Below are 22,685 nucleotides of genomic sequence, written 5' to 3' on the forward strand. Positions count from 1 at the left end.
CATAAAGAAGACACACATATTCAAACACAAACATACTACATGCTAACAAATGCATTCAATAAAATAGCATATTCAATATCTAAAAATTAAATATATAGAAGAATTAGAAAGGAAATTTTTTAAATTACTTTATAGAGTTATTAAGAGTAATAAGATACTTAGAAATCAAAACAGCAAAACCATTTGTACACCTTTAAAATATGTCCTAGAGACACAAGTGAAGGCACAATCTATAGGAAAAAAACCATGTTCACGGCTTATGAGAATCGATAGCAACACATATATCACTGTCACTCATAGTGACATGCACATTCGATTGCAAGCTCTATTAAAACTCCCCTGGTGCTTTTGTTCAGAGTAGAAAAATCTATTCTAAGATTCAAATCAAGTTTCATGGGGCCCACAGTGGCTGGAACAAATAAAACAGAGTTTGAATGTGCATTTCTGGATGTGAAACTTTCTACATCTCCTTAGTAGTCTGTGAGTGGGTATTACATAAAGCTGGATGCACAGACCGATGGGACAGATTAGAGAGAACAGATACCATCATATGACCAGGTGATTCTTTAGTTTTATCATATATATATATATATATATATATATATATATATATATATATATTTTTTTTTTTTTACTTACTCACTTAACATCCCTCTCACTGCCCACTCCCAGTCATGGCTCCCAACAATTCTTTCTCCCATCCCCCCCTCCTCCCTATGACACTCAGGACCACCTGCCTAGGGACAGAAATTCTCACAGTGGGCTGTGCCTTCCCGCATCAATTAATGATCAAGAAAATGTCACACAGACATGCCCACAGGCCAATCTGATGAAGGCAGTTCCTCAGTTGAGGTTGCTTCTTCCCAGGTGACTGACTAGTTGTCAAGTTGACAGCTGAAGCTAACGGTGACATTTCTTAGAGAAGTCTTCATCTGTATACAAGGCAGCCGTTTTTTTAAGAAAAATTTAAAACTGTGTTACTTCCTGCTTCTTTTTTTGTAACCTTTACAAGCAACACAGAAAGATTTACAGGAATGGTAACTAGGCAACCAAAACAAAAATCTAAATAATGTCATCTTGTTAGTGAGATCTGGGAATACTTCACATGGGCCCTACTGTCTTGCTAAAGGTCACTGATGCTTTCCAATGACATATCTTCTGGAGGTACAATCTTCATTGCACTAATGTAAGCATTTATCAGCAATCATGGAATCCCTGATAAACCAGCAGTTTCAAGAGTGCAAACTGTGTAGCTCAGAAATGAACTGATACAAAGTAGGCACTAGAATGAAATCACAGTACTTGCATTAGAATAAATCTCTCAGCATTTACTCCGGGCAATTTAGAAATTCATAAGGAAAATCAATAGACTTTTATCTTTCACAGAAGGAAAAGGTCTCACAGCCTAAGCATCATCACCCGGTATTTATTCAGTGTGTGTGTGTCTGTGTGTGTGTGTGTGTGTGTGTGTGTGTGTGTGTGTGTGTGAATGTGCTCACACTCAGGCACACATTACCATAAAAGAGCCATCTACTGCCTCCCAGGTATGGCATTATCTGTGTTCACGTACATTATTTTATTAAATCCTCACATCAGTTCTGTATTATCATAATAATCTTATAGACCTGGAAGAAAACAACTAAGTGAGGAATACATGGATATTAAGCTTATATCTATTTGATTTAAAGGATGACACCATGTCTACTAACATGTATTAGTTCATTCATCAAATATTTATTGACTGGCATTCCCATTGGTGCAGCAGCTTTTGTTATTGCCGGTCGAGACCCAATGCCTCTCATTAAGATGTGTGTTCTTTTGTAGGGCACCTGCACTGAAAATTCATGGAGTTAGAATACAGGGATGCGCCTGATCCATTCAATGGTGCAAGGTAATTACCAATGTTGAGGCTGCATTTCTGTCTGATGGAATGACAAAGTTTAGCATCACAAAGCCCACAGGCTTTTTGGCTGGGACTAGAAGCTCAGTGAGGATGAGTTCGAGGTCATGCCAGAAAGCTTCTCCTTCTTGCAGTGACCATGCAGCATTACCTGGACAGATACTTGCTCCTTAGATCAAGCTTGCTCAATGAGTGGCTGAATGTAGACTTTACTTTTCTCTAGCATGGCAGGATAAGAGTCAGATTTGGTGACAGTATACATGGATTTCTCTATGTGGTTTAGAAAGAGCACACAGTCCCTCTTATTAGCTTTTTTTAAAAAAAGAGGATACTGTGGTGAAAGACATTGACTCAGTATGCTCATTACTACTGATGAAAACTCGGGTAGGGCGTGTGAGTGCCTAATGGGTCTGCTAATTGGACTTCAGAGTTAAAACAATACACTCAGTCAATCTGCAAACACTGGGTCAATGTAGGCTAGTGTTCAGCTTTTCCTCAGTGACTGTGGCCCCTGGAAGTGCAGTAGCATGGCCTTATCCTCTGTGATAGTTTGTATATGCTCAGCCCAGGCAGTGACACTATTAGAAAGTGTGGTCCTGTTGCAATAAACATGTCACTGTGGGTGTGGGTTTTATGACTTTCATCCTAGCTGCCTAGAAGCCAGTCTTCCACTAGCAGCCTTCAGATGAAGATGTAGAACTCTCAGCTCTGCCTTTACCATGGCTGCCTGGATGCTGCCAAGCTCCTGCCTTGTAGATAATGGACTGAACCTCTGAACCTTATAAGAGTTGCCTTGGTCATGGTGTCTGTTCACAGCAGTAAAACCCCTAAGACATCATCCATCATACACGTCTTCTATACCTTATATGAAGGGAGAGGGAGAGGCCTGTTGGAAGTTATTTAAGGATAGAAAATAATTATCTCCCTCTAAAAACTTAAGGGAATTCAGAGTAAGGATGGGTATAGGTGCTAGAATTTCCTTTAGGGAAATTAAACTAAAAACTAATGAAAATGTATAATACTAAAAGCTGATGTTTATGGAGTCTTGCTAGGTGCTGTACACAGTCAATCTCATTTGGCTTCAGAGCCATCTTGTGAACTACTCTCACCTTGATGGTTTAGAGATGCTTTACACAAACTTCTGCGTCTAGTGAGCTGCAGAACTGAAACACAAGACCAATGGCCAATCCTGGCTTCTGCTCTCACAATTACATCCCAGGGTATCTGAAGTAGATGAAGCAACATCTCACACTAATGTATCTAGACGCATGTGCGAAGAGAAGGGAGTAAAAGAAAGAGAAGGACAACCTGAGGTTTCAGGTCTGAAACTGAGATTGCCACTGTCCTAATGAGAACAGCAGAAAAGGAAAGTTGAGGTTGGAGGCTGGAGAGGGATCACCATCCCTGATCACCTTCCAGAGGACTTGAGTTTGGTGCTCAGGATCCATGTCAGATGGCTCATAACTGAAGGAACAGGACACACCACCCAGGATTCTCTGCTCTGTTCTGCATGGAGATGTAAAGATACATGTGCCTGTAAGACAAGTGTGCACTTACCATACATATGCACAAACGCACAGGGAAGGGTGTGCATGTGCACGCACAAACACACAGTGCAGAAGCATTTGCACACATGTGCCTGTGCACAGGCACACACACTATAAAACTAACAATAATTTTTTTTAAATTAAAAGAAGGGGATTTATGGAAAGATCCAGGGGAGAGCAATATTAATGCCTGTGTAGGCTATGCTTAACTTGATCTCTCCAAAAGTCCCTTGGTTAATGTCCATGGAATATAGAATGAGAGCTCAAGATGGGGGTTCAGGTTGGAAATAATTCCCACACAGATTTTAGTGCTATATGAGGAGTTTCTGTTCTGGAGTGAGAGGAACGTGGGTCAGATTAGCAACATGCGGAAGTATCTATTCATCTTAAGGGACTGAGGTGTGATCTAGAGAAACAGGGGTACACAGGGAACCAATATGTGGAGACACTACAGGAGAGGAAATAAAAACTAAAGCCAAGGCCTCCGAGGATACCCACTTCACCAAGACGGAAAGAGCACCAAAAGTGAAGCGAGATACAGGAAGTGAAACCAGTGACTCTAGGATTGGAGAGCTGTAAAAGTCAGGAAGGCCTGATGAGAGAGGCCCCAAAGTAAATCTTTTCAAAGAACACAAGAGTGTTAATATAATATCTTATTGCATTTGGAGGACGGGGGACAGGGGGGAGGAAATGTGACTTAATGGTTGTCAAGCTGTGCGTGACTTTTCTTAAGAAGTTCCAGCCGAGGGAAAGGGCTTTAAACTTGAGGTTTGGGTGACCCTTCGCCACATACAGGAGCATCATTAGCCATCTGCAGTGCTCATAACGGCATAGAAATGTGACGAAAAATAGGAACTGTAAGAGTGTATCACTGGGAAGATGAGGGGTGTGTGTGTGTGTGTGTGTGTGTGTGTGTGTGTGTGTGTGTGTGTGTTGAATGCACATTTGTCTCTGCAGGCATCTCCATGCAGAACAGAGCAGAGCATCCTGGGTAGTATGTTCTGCTCCGTCACTCCCCACCTTACTCCTCTGGGCAAAGGTTCGTGCTGAGCTTAAAGCTAGGCTGATGGTCAGTGAGACCCATTTATCCTTTGCTATCCTCACCACACATCCCCTAGGATAGCAACATGCATGGTCACACTTGGGTTTTTTGTTTGTTTGTTTGTTTGTTTGTTTGTTTTTAACATGGGTTCTGAGAATCCCAGCTCAGTTCTCATCTCTACCTTATTTTAAAGCAGAGTCCCTTCTGGTATTTGCTATTGCACCCACCAGGCAAGCTGGGCCATGAGCTTCCGGAGATTCTTTATCCCTACTTCAAGTCTTGCCAAAGAAACACTGGTATTTGAGGTACACGCTACCACGTTAGGCTTTACAGAAACACTGGTGGTGTGCGTGCGTACTGCCATGCCAGGCTTCTCCCGAGTCCTGCAGATTTGAACTGCAGTCCTCACACTTGTGAGCAAAAGCAGAGTCATCTACTCTGACCTGCATTTTGCACTTTTTTTCTTGATGTGGCTTGGTACCCAGGACACCCAGCAGAGTAATGGTAGAAACAGTGACAATAGATACTACAATCCTGTTCTCAATCTAACAGTTAAAAACTTCCAGCAACACACTTGGCAGGATTCTGATTGAGAGAAGAAACCCCAAGTGGTCAAATACCAGGGGGTAGCAAACCAAAGGAGGCCATTCTGGGGAGCTGTAGGTCTGAGAAGCCTGAACAACAGAGATATCAAGCAGAATAAATTCTGACAGTCTTCTTGTGATTAATTATTCTTATTTATCCATGTAAAGGGACGTCAGGTCCTCAAGGGGAATGATTTGGAAAGATAAGAAAAAGAGAAGAGATGAAGACTTCTGCATCAAACAAATAGGGATTTTCGTTAATTTTTCCCTAAGTAACTGAAAAATTGTCATGCAAATGGAATCTTCATAAACTGTGGTTTATTGGGACTGGAGAGATACCTCAGTGGTTAAGGCTGTGTACTTTTTTTTTTTTTTTTTTTTTTTTGCAGAGGTTATGAGTTCCCGGTACCATGAAAGATGTCTCACAATTGCCTGTAACTCCAACTCCAGGAGATCGGATGCCCTCATCTGACCTCTTCAGTCAATTCTACATATATGATCACACACAGAGAGACATGCATGCTATCACATAAATAAAGACAAATCTGAAAGACAAGAGAAAACGCAACTTGTTAAATTGTCTAATGTATTAAAAGTTAAACCTCTGTTGATTTACTAGATACTTTCCAGAAGTGATATATATATGTATATATATATATATATATATATTCATTAAAAACTTTCTAAAAGTTTTGCCATTTGTTTATGAAGAGCAATGGTTCATTTATTTTGCAAAATCTAACTCTCAGATGCAGGCCTGAAAATATAGCCTTCCATCAGTATTCCTAGGTTTTACTGAGAATTATTGCAAATAATTCTGTTTCACTTTGTCAGTAGAGCAGTGCCAAGCTGTAATATTGATTATACGATATCACTGCTGTGTTAGAAAATTAACACTTAAAAGAAATATTATCCTGAAGCCTGTGTTTATGGAAATAGTAGATTAAGATAATTATCCTCTTAGCAGCACTTGATACTTCAATATCTGCAAAGGCAATATAGCTTTCACCATAAATAATTTTTAAAAGTTGCTAAAAAAGAGCTGGGTAATCACTGGAACCCCCACCTTCTGGGTTAGAGAAATAAACCATTGAATTCTAAAATACCATATAAACATTTTTGCCGGAGATTGCTAAATGCTTGATGACTGGAAATGGAATGTTTTAGCAAGCCTGCCCATTCAAAGAACAGAGTGAGAGGGATATTATCATCACAGCAAGCAAGCCTCCAGCAGCCTCAATCCCTTCTGACCTCCTGTTAGGGTTGATTCTTTCTCTGTCTTTAATCTACAGCTTAGTCAAGACACACTGATGCTCTAGTTATGCTCCGGTAGTTACAATGAAAAGACAACAATGATACAAAAGAAGTTGTAGATGTTAGTCTATTTCATCAGTAAAGATTTGCCTAATGTCTCAGATTGTAGCTAAGTTGTACTGCTTTCCTTTTTGACTACGAAGGCTAAATCACTGAGATAACTTAAGTGGGAAAAGGTTGATTTCAGCCCATGCATTCGTTCAGAAGTTTTAGTCCATGAAAGACTGGTTACCAAGACAGAAGAACTCTTGCTGGGGAGAGCTTCCCACCTCAAAGTGGACAGGAGACAGGGTAAATGGGCAAAAGGTGCCCACCAACTAACCAGCTCATTCGATATGAACACACCAGTGGACTGACCCTTGGCTAAGCGAGTATCCACCAAGTCTAATCACACTCCAGCCGCACCACCAGCTGGAACCAAGCCTTCAGTACTTGGGCCTTGGGAAAACTCTCCGTGCCCAAAAGTAGCGAATACCCAGTGTTGGCTACACATTGAAGTTAAGGTCCTTGCAACTACCACAGGTCAGCAGCATTTCCAATCCTCTTTCCACCAGACTAATTCAGTTTCAGTTCTGAGTAAAAAAGGAGAATAAAGGAGACAACAGTCTGTCTCGACGTTTGTCTCTGGCATCCTCTTAAAGCACAAGACTGAAGTGGAATATGTTTGGGGGAGGGGGAAATGTTGTAGTCTCTATGAGATGCCTCATTTCTGAAAACTCCTGAATTCTTTGAATATTCACTGAGACTCATATTTTAACTCATATGTATATGAGTCTCCTGACAAAGCCTGGTGTAGGAGTCCTCCCTACAACTTAGAAGTAAGTCTGACCCACCTGCAACCAGTCAACTCGAACAAACCCTGTTACTGGGTGGATCTTGGAACTCTTGCTTTAAAGCTGATGTGAGGATGAAGTTACCTCCACCCTAGAAGAATTAATTCCAACAAATATCTATTATCTGTATTTGAAAAGCCATTGTCAAGAACATAAACAACCAAATAACCAAGAAAAGAATAAAACTTAGATTTAGGAAGATATAATAATTTCCCCCATGTTACAATTCATATTATTTCTAAATTTGCAAAGGGGGCAGCAAGGTTAAGAGCATAATGCAGAAGGAGATAAAAAGAGGAAGAATACAGAAAGGAAGGAGACCAAGAAAGGCCAGAAGGCACACCACAGCAGAAGGGAGAAAGAAAATCATATTACTGGATGAATAGACTTATCATTGGTTTTATGAGATCTCTACTCTTTTTACTCATTTAAAATTAACTTATATTCACACCTAAGGTTCAGCAGACATTGTCTCCATGGAAACCATCTAAATATGGTCTATGATAGATAGATTAAACCAATCATACCTAAAAGCACATGTATACATGCACAGTTGTGAGAGTGGAATCTAAATATTCTAACTCGTAGGAATGAGTTATTTTGTGATGATGGATAATTTCTAATGAATATTTTAAATGAAATATCCTACATTATTTAACAGTTCATCCGATGGGGTTTTTTTTGAACATTCTTAATAAATTGAATATGACTCTCTAATCTGCCAGAAGAGGAGAGAGGTATTTTAAAACTGGGTGATATAAGAACACTAAAGCCCTGGTGCTAGTTACAAAAGAAGTAGATAGCAAACCTCCAAAGTGATTACCTTTCTCAGCCAGTGACAAAGGCGTGAACGTGCTGTTCTGCACATCCTCTATCCACTTTATTTTTATTTGGGATGAGCAAGAGACCAAACCTAGGTTCACGCACACATACATACACACACACACACACACACACACACACACACACACACACACACACACAAAGCAACTGGTACACACCACATTATTCTGCATTCCAGGTCTCCTTTCACCATTGTCTGGATAGTTCCTCACTGAATCATAGCACAGTAGGACCACGCTACTGACTTTGATGGAGCTCAAAATTATCTTGACTACCTGTGCTGTTGATAACTTGAAATAAGTGTTGCTATGTGGCATAGTCGTGAGACACTTTGGATTCTTATAAAAAATATTCATGGGCCTTTTTTCTCCTTCACATTTCCACAGATTGGAGACAGGATTCTTCCCCAGAAGAAAACCTTATTAAGAGTTCCAATGGAGACTGCAGCCTGACTGATGGTGCTCACATTTCTTCTTCAACATCAGTGAGACCACCCTTGGCACAAGTGAGAATGTGAGGCCACTAATCTGCTGTGGAATCATGAAATAGTTCCACATCATCATCAGATAAGCAGAGTTTACACAGAGTGGTGCAAACTACACACTTGTCTACCAAAGGAAACCTCAGATGCTTAGGCGACCTCTGAACAGTAGACTCACCAACAAATGTCTTCATATCGTCTCGGAAGACGGGGGGCTTTACTTCTTCTATTTGTCTGTTTGTTCTCTCTCCGTCTTCCCCCCTTCCCTCTTGGCCTCTCTCTAATGTGTGTGCGATCTCATGCACATAAGCATACATTTATGTGCATAGTTGTATGTGTATGTGTGACCATGGTACAGCAGAGCTTGTATGGGAAGGTCAGAAGGCACCCTCAGGTGTCAGACTTTGCTGCCCATTTTGCTTGAGATAAAGTCTTTTGTTTGCTGTTCCATATTCCAGGCCAGCTGACCCATGAGCTTTGGGGGATTGTCTTGCCTTGACTTCTACCATGCTATAAGAATGTTGGTATTCCAGAGCCATGCTACTGAGCTCCAGATTCACATGGTTTCTGGGGAAATATACTCAAATCCTGTCAATCACATGGCAAGAGCTCTGTACACCTAGCCTTCTTCCTACCCCTCAGGAGTGTTTTCTATATAAATGTAGAACTATATCGGACTTGGTTATATTTTTTTAATATCCTTGAAGGAAATGAGCCTGGGTTATGGAACTGTTGCTCATCTCCAAATATTATATCTAGTTCCAAATGTAATTGGAGGATTGTGATGAAAATGATAGTTCATGGGCTCACTTGAACTAAATCACCATCTTTAGGACATCGAGTCACCATACAGTAGCACAGATTTCTATGTGTCTTCTCTATCTCACAATATCTCAATACTGTTTTCTATAAGGTTCTTTATATATACACATATTTATGTATACACACACACAGGTATATATACATACATATATATATATATATCCCTAAAAACCTATAAATATATAAGGCATAATGGCTCAGGATTATAATTGTGGGAGTCAGAAAGAGGTGAAATAAGAGTCTTTGATCTGGACAACACAGTGATATCCTGACTCTAAAATCCAGGGGCTGTAGGTGGGGCTGCATTTTAGAGCACTTGTCTGAAGTGCACAAGACTTTGGGTTCAATCTCCAGCACACACACCAAATAATACCATATGAAAACCTATTACACATTCTTCACTGAATATATAAATCCCTTTTTATCTTTACTTTTAATGTTCCCTTCCGATTTTTTTGGATGTGCTTAGTGTCTATGTGAACAGCCATAAAATCTGTTCAATCTGAACAGTTCATCTTATATGTTTTACATTGCTGCTAACGTCATCACACTTGATGGCATGTTTGTTAAATGCATCTGCCTGTAGATAAGGCAGTTAGAGTTATCACTTATTCTTTCTATTTTTCACTGGAAATAATTGCAAGGTAGAGTAACACTTTACAGAAAACATTTTAGCATTTCCATAGTTTGTGAAGATAGCTAAGACCAAAAACCTGTTACATTTGACGGACTATGACCTGCATCTGATAAGTCAATCATATGAACTTTACTTTTAATTAGGGAAGATGACTGAGTGTATTTTAGTAGATTATTTATTATTGATAAAGTATCATTTCATTATGGAACTAATCCAATGTAATATATCTAATGTGACACTCTTGTTCCTAACTGCAACTGGCCTTATTTATACTTTCATATCTTATTTGAATTCATATCAAGACATCTTTTCATATGAATATTACATTTTTATTAATCTATGCTTCATATTTGTTCTGGAAGTTTAGTCACAATTTTTCTTCCAGAACACTGATCACGGCCTTTTCCTGTTTTGTTGGTATATCTTGTCAATGATAATATACACAGACATTACTCAATTGTTTCATTAGGAAGTTACGACTTTTAAACTTCTTCCTCTTTCATTCTCTTAGATTGGGCTGGGAATTGAAGAGAGACCCTTGAAGCATTCTAGGCAAGCATTTTACCACTGAAGAAAAACCATATCTCTTGTTTTTTGGAGAGAGAGTCTCATCATGCAACCTAGGCTGACCTTAAACTAGATCAAGATGTTCCTGACCCCATATTCTACATTCTGGGACCAGGAAAAATGTTATCTTATTGATCTATCAGTAGCACAAGTACACAAGTACTTTTTAATTAAATGCACCTGTGTTCTATACAAATATTTCACAAATGAGCCTCAATACCTTTATGGATTTTCTCAACCACTCAACCGCAACGATTTAAAAGGAGTCCATATTGTGCTAGGGAAACAACTCTGAGTGCTTTACATTTTGAATCCACAGCATTTGTGGAAGAAGCTTAACATTGCTGAGCATGCTTAAGCCTAACATTGAGTGCTGGAGATGATGGATGCTGAAAGCTTGCTAGCCTACCATCCCAGCCAACACAAAGAGTTTGGTTCGATAACTGTTCTCATAGCAATAAGGCAAAGAGCAAGAGACTAAGATCCCTGACCTCCTCTCAGGTCTCCACACGCAAGCACATGACCTTGTTTGCAAACATGCTCATGTACATGCAATATGCACATACACTACACAGAGACAGAGACAGAGGCAGAGAGGCAGGGAGAAGGAGAGAGAGTAGTACCGTGTAGCTGGAGCTTTTGAGTCAACATTTTCTATTTGAAATATGACAATGGCTTCCTAGGGATGTCACTGTCAATTTCAAGTTCTCTCAATGATGCAACTCAGTCTCTGGAATTTTACTTGATTTGCCTGTGACCACCTCCCACGCCCAGATTTTCAACAATAAATCTTGTAAACCGGATAATCTTTCATCTCTTAAGCCAGTTCGCTGTGAAATAGAAAGCAGTAAGAACTCCGTGATTAAATTCTATGACCCTCAAGGTTTATTACCCTATCACTCTGCTCTCCCAAAGCACTTAATTTTTTTTATTGCTTATCCTCCCCAATGCATTCACTTCCTGTCAATAACTCCTCAACTTAGCTCAGTGATCTTGCGTGATGGTTCCGTGCACTGATGGATACTGGATTGCCAAGGCTTTGGTATTCTCCTAGTCTTTGTAAAAGAGAATTGAGCTAGAATTGGATCTTGTTTAAAGTTTACATAAGTCTTACCAATGTTTGATGTTTCAATATCAAGGATATCAACTCTTTAGCACCAAGTCGTTAAGTAAAATTAGGAGCCGGTGAGGTGGCTCTGCATTTAAGGGTACTGGATCCTTCTGTAGAGGACTGCAGTTTGGTTCCAAGTAACTATACAGAAGTTCACAACTCCAGGTCCAGGGCATCCATCACCCTCTTCTTGCCTCCACAGTCACTTATATGCACATAGTGCACATACATGAAGGAAGGCAAACATTCATAGACATAAAATAAAAATAAATGAATCTTTAAAGTAAAACAAACATAACTTTCAATGATGTATTGAGAGAGAAAGCTTTGAGGTACGCAATGGAATGCAAGTTGAAGAAGCGATCAGTGTGTGTGCGAATGCACGTTGTTTTGGGTGTCTCCCAGAATTACCCTTCAAATCTCCAGCCTTTCTTTTGATCATAAAAACCACTGCAGAAGAGTAGTGTTCTTTATTGATGGCATGATTGGTTTATCTTTTCAGACATGAATGTGTCAGAAATTCAAGGAAAGGGTTTTGGGGATAAATTATTTTTCAAAGTTAAAAAGAGAAAGTGCAGGACAGTTATGTCACGAACAGCTTGGCAACTCTTAATCTCTGACACAGCAGGGGTAGAGTGAGAAACAATCTCTCCCAATTGTAAGGAAAGACAATTGGACAAAATAGCAAGGTCGTTTGCAGAGAACGAAGAGATCAAGGGGAGGTAGGGGACAGAATTTGAAAAGAGATTGTAAAATGTTGCTTGAAAACTTTTCAGAACATTTTTCTTTTTTTTTTTTGTTTAAGATACAATTTTCTCTTCTAATGATGTTTTCCTTCTAGCCACTTGATATTCGAACATAATAGGATACACAAAAATGCTTTTAAATGTTATTTTAAAAAAGCCATTCTCTGCCGTTTGCTCTTTGGAAGAGGATATGAGGTCCTGCAATTGGCTTCCAATCTGTCTGGTCTGAGATCCAGGCCTGCGGATGTTCCTGGGCACAGGCATTCTGGACTCAGCTGTTATCTGTGAACAATGTACACATTACTCCCATGCTGGCTCTCCAATAACCAAGCCTGGAGTGGTAACTACAATACAAAAAAAGAAAAAAAAGCCCCCCTCAGTCAGAGTGCCAATCATTGCAAAATTTCCTGATTTGGCTATGTCTCCAGGTCCATGATCCAGTTACTTAGTAGCATTTAAATCTTGCCCTCTTTACTGTAGGATAAAATGTACACCCCCTGATATGGAATACCCACCAACCCTCTGCATTTCCCTTACTTTACCATCCCTGTTGCATTATCCTGAACAGACAGCCATTTACAGATTATAAATCACACAGTGTTTCTTTAGGTAATTTCTTGTTCGTTTCCAGGCCACAAAACGTGTGTGTTTATTCAACATTGTTGCAAAGGTCTGTCAGATGATACTGGGTCAGAAGCCTGAAGACTGTTGCTCTTATATGTGGCTAACAGGGTACTGTACTGGTAGACACTTAGCTCTTCAACTTGTCTCAGTCCGGGAAGCCATGTTAGGCTTCCTATATTTTCAGATAATATTTAGTTGGATAGTTTTCAGATAGTATACAAACTGACCAAGACATAACATATAGATTTTAAACCTTTCTTAAGCTGGAATAGATAACAAAATGTGCTATTTTGTTGACAAAAAACAATGGACTGGATGTTAGGTATATTTTATACTTTATGAATTACAAAATGGTAATAGCTGTGTTCAGCTTACATTTGAGAGAAAAGTTCCTTTTTTGGTTAGACAGAAAGGGTGAAGTGTGGAGTGTTGTCCTTATACAGGTGAGGGCTGACACAGGATGGAGCAGGGTCTATGATTGGACAGTGAGAAAGTTGGGCAGGGACAGAGTTTTGGTAAGGGGAGAGAGAGGAGAAAGAGAAAAACCAAGATAGAGGCAGAGAAGAACAACCCAGATCCATGTGGCCTTAAATGGCCACAGGTAGTTATGAATATTTCTTAAGGGATGGAATTTTATAGGTCAATTTACCTTATCTAGATGGGCAGTTTTCATCATTATCAGTTGGTTGTGAGTTTATTGTGTGGATATTTTGTGGATTGAGAACTTAACATATAAATCTGATTGCTAAATTATAAGTATTGAGTCTTGATTTCAACGGCTTGCTGGGAGTTGATACTATAACCATTAAGGGGCATATGCAGGGCATATGAGTAGAGTTGGGCAGCAGAGAGCCAGAGCAGTAGACACCACTGCCCTACTAATGCCATATGGCTCAACAAAGCCAGCTAGCAAGGGTATGTTAGATATTTTTAATATTTACCGAGACACCTTCCAGCCAAAGACCATAAGGGACGCCATTGCCATTGAATATGGTAGGCTCGTCAGTACTTGAAAGACAGAGGTTATGTACTGTGGGGAATCACTAAATTATCCCAAAACACTTTATTTTTATTGGTTATTCTCTCCACCCCATGCAGCCCTTTTGATATCAGCTAGAGATAATGCTGTAATCTCAGATAGTAGTTGGACGTGAGTTGGGTGATAGAAATGTGGCCAAGGAAGTGAGGTTCAGCTCCATATAGAAAACTGCAGAATGGGGGCAACCTGATAGCTATGTGTTGCAATGAACGTTATCTACAGGGAGAGAAGACAGAGTTCAAGTATGATCCTAAGATCCAGTTGTGATTGTTGAAGGTGTAATAATTATTTGTTTTACGCAACTCAATTCTGCAGCTTGTGTTGACACAAGGATCCACGAGTCCTGTAGCATGGACGTTGGCTCAACAATTCTGCCTGGCTGTACTCATTGGGAAGTGTCTCCCAGTCAGCATTAGGACACAAGTCTGAGACCACATTATTGCACCAGCACCCAGGGGGCTCACCCAGGTGCCTCATGGGAATGTAAGCTCCAGGCAAGCTTTGGTCTTAAGTTTCAGTGTATACTCTTCTTGGGGTCTCAAGACTTTCAGTTTGCCCTAAAACTTTTTCTTCCTCACTCACACACACACACACACACACACACACACACATGCACGCACGCACGCACGCACGCGCATGCACATGTGTGCATACATACACATAGATTCTCAGAACGTATTGTACATAATCTACTATGCATGTATTTATAATTTGTTGGCCTTTCCAGTATTACACATGCATAATTTGGGCATTGAGTTTTATCTCTGTACTTTAGAGAAGCCCTTGGACCTATGAAAGCTTGTTTCCCCAGTGTAGGGAAAGGCCAGGGTCCTGGGGTAGGAGTGAGCGAGTGGGAGTGGGAGCATTTTCACAGAAGCAGAGTGAAGGAGGATGAGAAAGGGGTGAAAGGACATAACATTTCGATTGTAAATACATAAAATATCCAATGGAAAAAAAGGAAATCAAAATGGTACCCATCTCCAAGTGGAAATTCAGTAAAATCCTATACAAAGAGCAGAGAATTTCCATAATTTGTCCAACTCTTATGATAGATAAAAGGCAGAGTGTGAAGCCAGAACTTAGAAATAACACTCTATCAGCAGTGCACAGTCCTAAAATCATTAACTCTGACACTGTGCATGTCTCCTGCGACTGGAAATAAGGATATGGACAGTTTAGTTAGTGATACAAATGATCTTAACTTTTTACACTTTTTCTTTCAGTGCAAGGTTGAGCTTAGCATTTCCCTTCTGAAAACTTACGTTAAGTGTTCTGAACGTGAACATCTTAAAGTAGGCCTGAGAATGATTTCTAATCTTATCTGGAAGTGAATTGTAGCTTATCACAAGGGACTCTCCCTCTATAACCTCCATTGTTGTCTGACAACAAGAATAAGCAAAAGAGCAGAAGAGAATGGTTGCTCTATATGAATAGAGCTTAACAGAGAATTAATGGCTCCATAAAGAGGTATTCTAGCTGCTGTTCTAAGACACAAAACAACAGGCCAATATTATATTTCACAAAATGGGCTGTCCATGTGAGAAGTCAGGACACTACTCGCAGGCCTGTCTGGAGGTCTGATGCAGGCTGTCTTTACTCTGCCTGTTCAGATGAGTGGCACAAGCAAACTGCCACGAAGGAGGAAACTGATCTCCTGGAGACTGTCATAAAATAGGGCCCCCTCAAGTGGTTTTCTCCTTGCCTCAGTTGTTGACAGCATCCCAGATGCAAAATCCAAGTTTTACTGAAGCAGGTTTGGGGAATCTGTAGTCTTGCACCCTGGCAGGCAAACCAGTTTGACAAGGAAGGAGCAAAATGATGAAAAAGCAAGATGTGCAAACACAGGAAGCTGATTTACCCTGATATGATTAATGGTAGTGTTAGACACAGCAGTGCAAAGCAGTTCATCCGTGTTGGGACCATGTGCTGTAGGGCTGACCCTCATGGTGGCAGATGGTGTTAGGGTGGCAGTGTGGGGCAGCATGTGAAGCAAGGTAAATCTGAGGGTAAGGCTCATTTTAACAGACACCAGACACAGGACCTTGAACAAAGCAAGCCCGGTCTCTGTAGTATTTGATAATCTTTATGACTATCTTGGTTGGGTAGTTATTGGAAAGATTATTTCAACACAGAAGAAATGAAATACAGGGATATTAGTCACCCATAAAATATGCGGCAAATTCTATGTCCCACTGCTCATTAGTATGTTCAAATTTAAAATTGTTGTATTTCTAAATTGCAGCAGGTTATCCTGTTTTACTCAGAGTCACTTTTTTTTCCTGAAAATCCTGTAGACACTGGACTCTTGGATAAATTGAAAATTCTAGCTCAAAACATTACCCTATAAGAAAGGTCACATTTGTATCGACATTTGAACTGTTATAGGGTCAGAAAGTAACCATCAAGCATTTGCGTTTGTGTGTGTGTGTGTGTGTGTGTGTGTGTGTGTGTGTGTGTGTGTGACTGAAATCAACATAGTATACAGCTACCTACATCTCTATACACATGACTGGTTAGCCATCAACTATTATATGATCATTTCCATTATTATTAACTTTAAGTTAGGAAGTTAATATGCAGATGCACACACAATAGCACAATAGCTTACTCTTAATTCACATTTTTCATGTTTCCTTGAAGTCTTTGAGTTAACAAACTGAGATTTCTGGTACCCACTAGATACTGTCTTCTACCAAAAAGTGTGTGTGTGTGTGTGTGTGTGTGTGTGTGTGTGTGTGTATGTGTGTTGGGGGTGGGTTCTTGAATCTATTGTTAACAGAACAAGAAATATCTAAAATGCAAGGGAACTACCATCAAGCCTGAAGACCTGAGTTCGATATCCAGGACCCACATTGTGGAGGGGGAGAACTGAGCCACAGATGTTGTTTTCTGACTTCCATATTTCACACACACACACACACACACACACACACACACACACACACACACACACACACACGCGCGCGCGCGCCCCAATGGATAAGTAACTGTATATTTTCTAAAAAGTAAAGGATAAATTTGAGTGTGACTCTCACTTTTACTAGACGCTTGGTATGTGAACTTGGACCAGGTAAGTCTGGTTTCAGGAGGTTCCTCCTATAGCATTTGCAAGTTATAGATGTCGTAAGAATTTGCTGTGATGGGTAGGTGTCTTTGTGATGGACACATGCTCTGAGATGTATCCTTTCTACATTGCCTTCTCTTTAAATGCACATAATCTCCATTTAGTTATGAAAAACATTTAGGCAAACCTCAACCAAAGGCTACTGTTTAAAATAGCTGTCTGATGTTCTACCAAAGTGTCAACGTCGTAAAAGACAACGGAAGTACCTCTTCCTAGGATACGGTCAACCGGAAGGATGGGAACACAACAGGAAGATGGGCCTTTGGCATGCCTGTGGGAAACTATCTTGATTAGATTAATGGAGGTGGAAAGATTCTCCCACCATAGGTGTCACCATTCCCTAGACAAGGCATCCTGGAGTATATACAAGTGGAAAAGGTGCGGTAACACACAAGCACTCATTGCTCTGTTTTATGACTGCAGATGTAATATGACCAGTGCTTCTACCTCTTGGATGTGCTGACTCTCCTATACTCCCAGGGCAGACTATAACTTGGAACAGGGAGATAAAATATTTTTGCCTTTAAATCACTTTCACTGGAGTATTTTCTATGGCAAGAGTAAATGAAATTAATACAATAGCTGCAGAAGAAGAAAAAAAAAACTATATTGCAAAACTTGTTCAAAAGTCACACTTTAAACTAAAATTCAGTATTAATACAGAATCGTGGCTCTCTGTAAAAGAGGGAAAGATCATAGAATAATTTATAACAGCTGAAATTTTAAAAGTCAGAGAAAATGATACGGAAACACTTTGAAGACAGGATTAGAGCTAAGCAGAAGCATCACTAAGAAACCACGTTGGAATGATTGGGACAAATTTTATTCTTATTACGTGTATATGACTACTGAATTTGATTTGATAACAATAAAATTAACACACAAATGGATATAAGTAGAGATTGGTGAATACGTAAAGTCACTTCAGAGGAACTTCCTATTGGAAATTACTATGGCGGGATTAAATGGTGCATGCTACCATTCGGGGATGAAATTTCATGAGAAACTCATTATGCACATAGTCTAATGTATGTATCCTGCAAATGCTTGGTGACGGCAAGAGCACAAGACATTTGCAATGGAAAAAAATATCCAGCAAATATCACCTTGCCCAAGTGTTCAATGTATTCATCACCAATACTGAGACATATAACCATCCTGTTACACAATCGGCTAATACTGAAAAGACATCTCATTCCTATGTTCCTCTTTCTTAAAGGTCACAAAATCTACCTTATTATGAGGGTGGACATGCAAGCTTCAGTCAAAGGCTGTTCTACAGTGAGAATCTGTGGGATTCTTCAACGGTGTCTAAGATGATGAACAGCAATGGAAGCCATGGAAGTGTCCCACATTAAAATGAGGGGGAAAGCTGCAAAGGTGGATACTGGAAAAGAGCAGAAGATCCTGGGGATGGTAATGTCATCCTATTTTCAGAAAGCTGCACATTCTAAGCATTGCTGGACTTTAGAGAAAAACCCTGAAAATATCAAGCAAATAAGATCTGTATCAGCTGGTGAAATATAATAAAGTCTTCAATTTTTTTTTGATAAAACCATCTGGGTGTTAATTTATGTCTTTATTTATTTAATTGTGTATAACATAATTATTATATTCTTTTGGGATAATATATCATGGATGTTCAAGATTCTTGCTTTAAGAGAATCTGGATGAAGAGTACATAGTGTACTCAAAAGGATTCCAATAAGTGGAGCTTCGATGTAGCTGGCAGCATGTGTGGAATTCACACTCTATGTGAACAGGGCAAATAAAGGGACCATTCTCTCTTAGAAATCCACAACCCATGGGACTACTTACTCGGAGCATATGCCCATCTTTCTCTGCCAAAATGACCCGGGGGTGACATTGCAAAAGCCACAAAGACCTCAAGGCACCTTGAAGAGGCTTGAGGCTTATACCAAGCAGTATCAATTCTACAAGTATTATGAAACTCACAGTTATTTCTTAATCTCCATTGCTTTGGAGAATTGAATTAAGGCATAGTAAATTTCAGTTAATGCTTAAAGATTATCTGAATGTTCTCATGTCATCAGACTGGGAAAATCTTACAAGATTTTCAAAACTGTTAGATGTCTTTGAACATTGTAGTTTTCATTTCTTAAACTTTGATTTAAACCTATTTATGTAAAGGAGTATGTGGTGGATTTTTTTTTACTAAGATTATTTTGTTTATCCTTACATCAATATCTTCCAGTATAAATTATTGCAATCAATCACCAAAGGGAAGATAATTAAGTCTTTGTCTTAACCTGCTACCACAAGCCCTTAGGTAAGTGGCCATGAGAAATTATTTTTTTTCTTCTTTTCACCCATTGATGCTTTTAGAGTGGTAACCAAGTGTTAGGGTGGTCACAAGAATTTCAGAGTCAGAAGCAAACAAGACCAAGCAAACCCCCCAGACTCTACAAAAGAAGAGGATCAACAAATAATTTAGTGTGTGTGTGTGTGTGTGTGTGTGCGTGTGTGCACGCGCGCGTGTGTGTGTCTGTGTCTGTGTGTGATTGTATATATGTATGTATATATGTATGTATGTATGTATGTATGTGTGTGTGTGTGTGTGTGTATGTATGTGAGAGTCAGATATGCCTCTCTTTGATGGTTAGATATTTAAGCAGAATAAGTAGAGTCACTAAAGTGATAAAAGGATAGTGAATTGACCACGACGTATCTGGGTGGTTATCAGCAAACCAATATGGCTAAAAACTACACAATATATGGGAAGGGAGAGGACTTCAGAGAGAATTCTGGAAGTTAGGACATGTAGAGTTTCAAGAACAGTAAGACTCTGGATTTTACTCTAAGTTGAGCCATGGTGGGGTTTGGACCCTGGGTGAAGGGCTAGAATAGGCTTCAGAGACTGATCTATTGTTACTCTGATGAGAACTGGATGAAGTGGACAGAGGAAACAGCGTGACCCCTTGTGGTATAGTTGCAGGAATCTGTAGGGGAGAGAACAGCCTGGGCCAGTAGTAAATGATGAGCAAGGGGTGGTTTCTGCAAGCAAAATCTGCACCTGATCTGGGGAAATCTGTATCTTGAACAAGATGAGACCTGAAAGGGAAAGTTTACAGTGAGAGAACAATAATACCCTATTTGTATCACAACAGCAATATGGTGACATGGTCTAAAAGATGGGCTATTAACTATCTTAATGAAACCTAAAACTTTGTTAACTAAAATAGAATAAAATAATTTAAAAATTGCTAAAATATGAAAGTAAGTTAACTAAATTAAGCCATATTCAGACAAATGTTGTGTGATACTCTGTCTCTGTCTCTATCTCTGTCTCTGTCTGTCTGTCTGTCTCTCTCTTTCTCCCTCTCTCTTTCTCTCTCTCTCTTCCCCTGTCTGACTTACTTATCACACACACACACACACACACACACAGTGTGTGTGTACACATGCATATGTGTGTGTACATGTGCATGTGTGCATGTATATGTATGGCACATATGACAGAAAGGCAGAAGGGGGCTGTGAAAGGGAAGTAAGCGTCTGAAGAAAAGAGAAGATAATGGGTGACCAAGAAAGACATGGCATATTTTCTTACATGGGGACTTGTAGTTAAATATATATATAAAGTATATAAAATATTTATATATGTATACATATATATGTTGTATGATTCTCTCTCTGCCTCTCTGTCTCTCTGTTTCTCTTTGTCTCTGTCTCTCTGTCATATATATATATATGTATATATATATATGACTTAGAACAGAATAATAAAAAGTCCTATTAAATATGTAATGTGGATATGCAAACATATAAGTACTAAAATGTACATTTAGTGTACATTTATATTGATGGCAATCTGGGTCAAGTCTCTATAATAAAATATGTTTATAATAGGTATACCAGAATATTAATGAGGATAACCTTGTGTATACCACTTTCTCTGGACTAGTATATTTGTATTTGTACCTTTTAATAAAAAATACAGAAGTGATTATTTGTTCAAGAAGAAATTTATCACATCTAAGTTAGATGTGCTGGTCAAGTTTCATCAATCTGACTTCATGTCTTATTGATGTGTGTGACCCACAGTTTTCAAAAGCTGCTCTTGTCAAGATTCCCACCTGTCACTTGAGCCCCTACACTTCCTACCTGGCAGAAACTAAGTATTTGCCACGATGAAGCCCCCAATGCCAGGGAATTGAATAAGTCTAGAACAATGGAATCCACCCCTATGGAATTATTAGGTGTCTCCTCCACATGAGCCAAGCTGACCCTCAGACCTTTTCCTCTTCACACATATTGTACTTCCAATGTCACAGAAGGCAGTCTATTTTCTTTCTGTATGAGGACCTTCCTCTGTCATTTGAACATAGGTGTGAGCTTCCCTAATCTTCACTCTTTCAGGACCACTATCACAAGACCATCTCCTGCCCTTTGTGTTTAGGTGAAGCTACTGAGACCTGTAGAAAACCCTGACTGAAATGCCCTTCAGCCTCAGGCATATAGAAGAAGAAATCTTAGGAAAAGAAACGCTCGGTGCAGCCCAAGCCAAAGTGATAGAAGGAAAGACAAGGTTCTAGGTAGGGGGCAGGGAAAAATAATAGGGTATGAAACCACGAAGTGTTTGGGTTCAACAACAGCATGTTCAATAACAACAACTACTCAGTATCTAGGTTCGAAATTGGTGAAGCTCTCAATGATTTAAAATATTCTATATCGCAGGCATCAGAAATAGTGTTCTTTGGCACCACAAAGCCTAACTGGGTCACTGACCACCATTACCTCGTAGCTTTATTTTTGCAACAGGTGATGTAGCAGTTTACAAATGTCCATGTGTCAACTGAGAGTCTGAAACAGGAAAACACTTCCACGAGTTTGAGCCCAGCCTGGGCTATAGAATGTAACCCTCTTAAAATATTGAAAAGCAAAAAGCATTAGAATATGCCAGTATTTACATATTTACTGTAGCTTTTTCAGCTTAGACTTATTTGACTTACAGATAGATTTAGTGCATCAGAAGGCTTTACACAACACTCCAGAGCCTGTAAAATTTCGAGCAGCATCTACTAAGACTTAACTCCCATTTGTCATGAACTTATATTGGATCGTACAAAAGTACAATATCGGTTTGTCATTGGTAAGCCCTCCATTGTTTTTACCTCATGGTAGTAATGCTGAGATGAGTGCTCATGGGCAAGCATCTGGGAAGATCTGTATTCATTTCTCTTAGTAACATACTGAGGAGAGTGAGATGACTGGGTCATACGGTAACTCCATGTGTGATGGCTGCTCATAGGTATCAAATTGACTGGACTGAGACATGGGATGGGTTACATTGACTTGTGTGTCTGTGCTGATATTTCCAGAGAAGAGAGACATGTGAAATACTGCAGTGGTGGGGCAGGGATGTCTTTAACACAGAAGTGCCTTCCATGTGTCAACCTGACTGCAAAAGATGTGCGAAGAAAACAACAGTGTGCGCAAGCTCACCGTAA

At 39.6% G+C, this 22,685-nt stretch overlaps 1 protein-coding gene across 5 annotated transcripts in view; it reads left to right on the forward strand.

Moving 5' to 3' along the window:
- Positions 1-18,769, forward strand: part of LOC103690464 (uncharacterized) — a 45,561-nt gene extending 26,792 nt beyond the window's left edge. The window contains exons 5-8 of one of the 5 annotated variants that reach the window (XM_087564097.1): positions 1,825-1,891; positions 8,450-8,576; positions 17,431-17,592; positions 18,434-18,769. In XM_087564097.1, the coding sequence (XP_087420223.1) occupies positions 1,864-1,891; positions 8,450-8,576; positions 17,431-17,592; positions 18,434-18,572 (456 nt within the window). In that variant the 5' untranslated portion in view covers positions 1,825-1,863 and the 3' untranslated portion in view covers positions 18,573-18,769. Of the gene's footprint in view, positions 1-1,824; positions 1,892-5,462; positions 5,639-8,449; positions 8,577-17,430; positions 17,593-18,433 lie in introns of those variants that run through there. The other 4 variants (XR_015627397.1, XR_015627400.1, XR_015627399.1 and 1 more) reach the window with 4 other exon arrangements.
- The last annotated feature ends 3,916 nt before the right edge of the window (positions 18,770-22,685 follow it).

This window comes from Rattus norvegicus, chromosome 8, assembly GCF_021556685.1.
Source record: "Rattus norvegicus strain SHRSP/BbbUtx chromosome 8, alternate assembly SHRSP_T2T, whole genome shotgun sequence".
Lineage (NCBI taxonomy): Eukaryota > Metazoa > Chordata > Mammalia > Rodentia > Muridae > Rattus > Rattus norvegicus.